The sequence below is a fragment of the Nelumbo nucifera genome, chromosome 3 (assembly GCF_055504915.1).
Source record: "Nelumbo nucifera cultivar China Antique chromosome 3, China Antique-T2T, whole genome shotgun sequence".
NCBI lineage: Eukaryota > Viridiplantae > Streptophyta > Magnoliopsida > Proteales > Nelumbonaceae > Nelumbo > Nelumbo nucifera.
Genome location: NC_142651.1, coordinates 33,849,179 through 33,855,178, shown reverse-complemented (window position 1 = coordinate 33,855,178; position 6,000 = coordinate 33,849,179). Strand labels below are relative to the sequence as shown.

The following is a 6,000-nucleotide window of genomic DNA, read 5'->3' as shown; positions in this document are numbered from 1 at the left end:
AACTTTCACTTTGCGACACATAACCCCTACCCATTAAGTTAGATGGAAGGATGCATTAAATTACCAAAATACCACCTTAACTTTTCTTATTTTCTTCCCCTGCTCAGTTTGGAAATAATACAAATACAAATATGTACAGCGCAAATACATACAAAATAATACAAAATATAAGGTTTTGCACTCTACGTATTTGTATTTGTATTCCTTCCAAACAGAGCCTTAAGTCCTAATTGACCCAAAATACCTAATTTTTTTCCAAATGAAACCACTTGAAATAACAATAATCCTTTCACTAGCATAGAAAAATAAGTTTATTTAAATTGTTGTTTCATTTCACCGACACAAATGTCTCTCTTCATCTTAAAATATAAAAATGATCCACTCCATTTTCCAATAAATAAAGAAAAAATCAAACGGACTATAAAAAAGAAACCTCTATCATTTCATTTGAATATAAAATCCAACTAGATATATGCAAAGATTTATTGGAGCAATGGGAAGGACTTCCAATATCATATTTAGAAAACTAATTGAATAATAAGTTGTTAAAATAAATAAGAAAATGATAGCTTAGAGATTTAAACATTGGGAAAATTCTCAATTAGTACTTTGTACTTTGGGCCTAGTGTCATTTTGGTCTGTGAACTTTAAAACGCAACAATTCAGTACCCGAACTTTCAAAACATGCCAGTCAAATTTGTTTAAGTGGCACTCAAAAAGACACAAATGCCCTTTCGAGTGTCATCTAATTCTCTTAATCAACCATCCAAACATTGACAAAAAAGATGAATAGTCCCAAAATTCTTGCCTCTTCTATTCAAGAAAGTTGGGGTCACATCTCAATGGGCATTCTAGTAACCCCAACTTTTTTAAATAGAGAAAGTAAGGATTTGGGATTGTTCATTTTTTTATTAACGTTTGGATGGTTGATAAAAACAATTAGATAACACTAAAATGGGCATTTATGTCTTTTCAAATGCCACTTAATGACAGGTATTGGATTGACACTTTTTGAAAGTTCAGATACTAAATTATTGTATTTTAAAGTTAAGAGACCAAAATGACACTACACCCAACGTACATAATACTAATCTGGATTTTTTCCACACGAATTTTAAACAGTTGAGTGAGAATCATTTCTGAAGTTATAACTAATAAAACTCTAATGCAAGGATATATTTGTCACAAAGTAAAAGTTCATGGAAAGGGGAGGTATTTGTAATTTACCACACCCCCCCCCCCCAAAAAAAAAGTATGGAATATGAACCCCTCCAAAAGGAGGATCCTCCTCATTCGGAGCCGGGGGGTCGGGTAGCCTGTTTCCTTCGACAAAAATCCAATGGACATGGCGTTACGGACCGTTACCTTTTTCGTCTTGTCATGGACTCTCATGGACCGTAACTACCACAATCCAAATCCAAATACATGTGCTACATTCACGCGAGTGAAAACGGCGCAGCTGCACGCCCGTACACACTCCCTCACCCTCTCGAGTTCAGATCTGCTATCAACAAACGCTCCCAACATGTCCCAACTGTCCACTGTTCTCTCTCTCTTTCTCTCTCTGTAAGAGGTATTTTAAGATCTCCGAGAAAACAGAGAAAGGAAACATTCTGTCTTTGCCTATCGCAATCTCAGTTGGTTGGAAAAAAAAAAAAAATTACATGTTTCATTTATTTGCTTCACATTCTCTGGAATTTCTTTCTTTTGGACTTCATTCGAAGATGAAAACCCAGCGACTTTGTCTGCTACTGGGCCTCTTGTTTCTGCTTCCAATTCTTGGATCAGCTTCTGCTGTGTCGAAAGACTTGCTTGGAATTGCTCCTGGAGGTGATGAGTTGTTTATCTTCGCGTTGTCTTTAAGGTTAAGTTGACTTCATGTTTGCTTATTCTACTAAATGTTTCTGGAATTCTTCGTTGTCTCTAGATGAGAAACACTACCAGTCAGAGTTCATAAAATGCAAAGATGGATCAAAAGGATTCACCAGAGCTCAGATAAACGATGACTTCTGCGACTGCCCCGATGGAACTGATGAACCAGGTTTGTCATTTTAGCTTTTTTTTTTTCCTCCCATCGATGTAATGGGAGTAGGTATTTCGTGTTCCTTTTCTAAGCTTCTAGTTTCCATATGGGCTTTTCTGGATGGTTTTGGTTTCCAGTTTAGCTGTTCTTAATCTTTGGTTCGGTTAATCATTACGAATAGTAAGTATAAAGAAAAAAAACAACGAAAATGAGAGGCCCAGTTTGACGTTTAGGAAAGGGTATTGCCTAGTTAGGTTATTTTATTAGCTTGAGCTGTTTTTTTTTTGATAAAATTAGCTTGTGCTATGAACTTTTTATAGATGCGGAGCTACTGGCTTGAAGTAGCTTGCATGGGATTTGGGGTTCCTTATACCTTTTTTGTTAGACCTAATTGGTATAACATTGTTCATTAAGCTCAAATGCAGGAGCTGGTATACTTTATGTTTACTTTCTGTAAAATTTTTTGTCAATGTTTATGATTTTTTTTCTCTGGTTTGCAGGAACATCAGCATGCCCAGGAGGAAAATTCTATTGTCGGAATGCAGGACATACTCCTCTTTCATTGTTTTCTTCAAGAGTCAATGATGGCATTTGCGGTGAGAATGATTTTTCTTCTTCTTCTTGTTTTTTGAATTGTTCTTGATTCTCAAAAATCTAACTGTTATGCATTAACTATGCCCTTTGCTTTATGTTCCATTTCGCTTTCACTGTCAGTGGAAACTGACATCTATTATCTGGTATGTTTTGTTCTAAGATTTCTTTGTTGCAGGTAATTTCATGTTAGAAGGCTGTTTTTATGTCTTACCATAATATTTACTACCATTAAGCACTATTACTCATAAAAAAAAATACTACCATTAAGTGTGAAGAAAAGATTGTCTTGGGATCCAAAAATACAGCATTAATACTACAACAGCAATAAGCATATAAGAAAAGAAGACATGGCACAGACCCTTTTATCAAAAATTAAATATCTAACTCCACTGATGATATCACAACTGGATTTAACACTGTCATCTCTGAGACTCTTAAACTCCTTAACTACCAATGCCAAAAGATAGAGCCTTGCTTAGTTATCTATTGCCTACTTCATAAGAGGTTTCATTTTTATATATGCTATGTATAGATATTTTCAACCGTTTCAGTAGGTATATAAAGTAATTGATGCAGGATCAACTACTACTAGAGTGGTGACTAACTTTTCTACTACTAGTGTAATAGTGTTGCTGTTAGTCCTCGATGGAAACCACCACCAACAAACTTAACTGTATTTTGATGGATGCAGTAGAGGCAATCTGGGCTGGTCAGGAATTTGGGGGGGGGGTGTTTAGGAATTGTAAGGGGGATATCCTAGCATTGTTTTCTAGACCAGTAGGACATGGAAACTCTACAAGATCAGAAATGTTAGCAGTATAGTGTTCTACAAGGGTTGAGGCTGGCAAAAAGTCTCTATTATACAAATTTGCTGATTAAATTCCAAAGTGGCAGTGGGATGGATTCAAATTGAGACAAGGTTCCTTGCAGTGTAAAAAATAAATGAGAGGGATAAAGAACCTCACAAGTAACGAAATGGTTTATGTTACTTGGGCTAGTAGATGTTCTCGCAAAACGAGGGATGAAAAGAGAAAATTTATTTATTTTTTTTTGGGGGGGCTAAAAGGTAGTGATAGGCCATTTAAATCTCAGGGATGCTTTTCATATGTGCATAATCTATCTCGACTTCAACAAAATATTTTTTCATGTTACTCAAAAAAATCTGCTCTGACTTATTTTAGCAATCACCTCAGACATTGAAGCAGGTTGGTTGGACAAAAGAGGCAAAATACCAGCTTCCACACCTGTCAAACTCCCAACCACATGAACATGAACCTTCTGACATAGAGAATTCCTCTTTGCTATCATCTTCTTTAGGTGCATCAAGAACATGGACACTGGAGCACCTCTCACCCCATAGAGACACCAATAGTTTGGCACTGCAAAGTAACACTACCAACCTCATGCATGAAAGACCCCCACTATGACCACTGCAAAGTAACACTACCAACCTCATGCATGAAAGACCCCCACTATGACCATCTAAATGTTTTGCTATTTTCTCCGCATACACATCGATTTCAAGACTCTTCGAAGGACTTCCACCTAATCGCATACTCAATTGAGTATCAGCTGTATTACCTTCACATGTCTCCTTATGTGTCTCAATACTACATCCCATGAGGCTATTTCAACTCCACTTCCATCTAAATGTGAAAACCCAGTGTGAACTTGGACTGGAACTTGGGCCTTGAGTCTATTCCCCTGTAGTCTGGGTTGAATTTTCTTTTTACACTGTGTGTGAACTTGAACTCAAACTTTTTCTCTCTTTTAATGGCATACCTAACCCCATTCCTCAAAATGAAACTCCATGCCATAATAAAAGTCCTTTTTCTGTTGGTCATTTTTGCATTTATTTCATGTGATACTGTTCTTGTTTATTTACATCCAAGACTCCCAAGTCTCCAACCTAGGCTACATCTGTTAATTCATGACTTCAAATTCAGCAAAGTTGGGGAATAAAGAATCCTCAACGTCTTAGTAGAATGGTTCTTTTTTGGTCATCATTTTCTTCATTTATTTTATCATTATTCAATTCTCTTTTCTTTTGATTCAATTTATCCAAAATAAACAGATTGTTGTGATGGGAGTGATGAGTATGATGGTAAGGTGAAGTGTCTAAATACATGTTGGGAATCTGGCAAAGTGGCTCGGGAAAAACTGAACAAGAAAATTGCAACATATAGGGAGGGGGTTACTATAAGAAAGAAGGAAGTAGAACAAGCAAAACAAGCAATTGTTAAAGATGAAGCAGAACTGTCAAGGCTGAAAAGTGAGGAGAAGATACTCAAAGGTCTTGTTCAACAGCTCAAAGGTATAGTCTTGTCCTCATTTTTTCTATTTATGTAAATATCAACTACACTTTTTTTTAATCATTTAGTGATTGTTGCTGTTAAGTAATATTGGGCTGTAGGGTCCTTGTGACCTCTTACTTTACTTATTATTTAGTGTTATTGGGATGATTATGTTATGGGTCTATATTGGGCCACTTTTCTTTTGTTTTTATTGCTGCCATCTATTATCGGCAGATTAGTCATTACACTAGTAATTGCACTCAATTTAATAATATGAGTGTGGGGACTGCAATGCACCTGATGATTCATTCTTCCCCAAACCTATCTCATGATTCATTCTTTGCAAAACCTATTTCTCTTCTCTTCTCTTGTTCCTTCTTCTATACTGTTCTGAATATCTTCTACTTGTTTTCAATCAATAAACAATAGTTTATTTGCAAGAATATTATATTTTTGAATCACATCTTGGTATCGGAGCAGTCCTTTCTTTTCTTTCTTTTTTAGGTCATACACTCTAGGATCAACAATGTGTATGGGGAGATGAGTTGCTGATCATTACCACTTATTGTTGCCTAGTTGGTAGAAGAGTTTGGAGATCATTGATTGCTATTTGGAAGCCCAGAAGGTGTACCTGGTTTTGTGGTTGGTGAAACCCTACCATGTTGTGTTGAATTGACCATATTGTGGGTTGGTTTGGAATCAGCTGTTCATATCTAGGTACGTGATACTTTAAAAGTTCACATGGGGGAGAACCCAGTGGGTTTGCTTGGAATTGAGACTGGATCAAGGAACTATGGGCCCATAAGTTTTGGGCCGAGGGTTGAAGGTATTGGCAAAGAGGGGGGGGGGGGGAGTAGAGAGAAAGAAGAAGGCAGGGTTGACATGTTAAGGACCTACAACAGGAGGAGAGAGTACCATACTACACATTTAAAAGATAGTGAGGATGAGGGGGAGGGGGGGAGTGAAAGAGAGGAAGATGAAGATGATGACTCAAGTGAAGAGGAGATTATGATAAATGAAACCCATGAAATTAAAAACTTCGTTGATCTGGAGAAGGTTGTAAATACAGAAGTAGAAGTGAATGAAGCT

At 36.7% G+C, this 6,000-nt stretch overlaps 1 protein-coding gene across 4 annotated transcripts in view; it reads left to right on the top strand.

Moving 5' to 3' along the window:
- The first annotated feature begins 1,509 nt into the window (after positions 1-1,509).
- Positions 1,510-6,000, top strand: part of LOC104592254 (glucosidase 2 subunit beta-like) — a 54,386-nt gene continuing 49,895 nt past the window's right edge. For 3 of the 4 annotated variants that reach the window (XR_002022465.2, XR_016083978.1, XR_734398.3), the window contains exons 1-4: positions 1,534-1,830; positions 1,928-2,041; positions 2,524-2,619; positions 4,692-4,931. Coding sequence is in view for 1 of the 4 variants with exons in the window: in XM_010251515.3 (XP_010249817.1) it covers positions 1,665-1,830; positions 1,928-2,041; positions 2,524-2,619; positions 4,692-4,931 (616 nt within the window). In the remaining 3 variants the exon portion in view is untranslated. Of the gene's footprint in view, positions 1,831-1,927; positions 2,042-2,523; positions 2,620-4,691; positions 4,932-6,000 lie in introns of all 4 variants that reach the window. The other variant, XM_010251515.3, reaches the window with a different exon arrangement.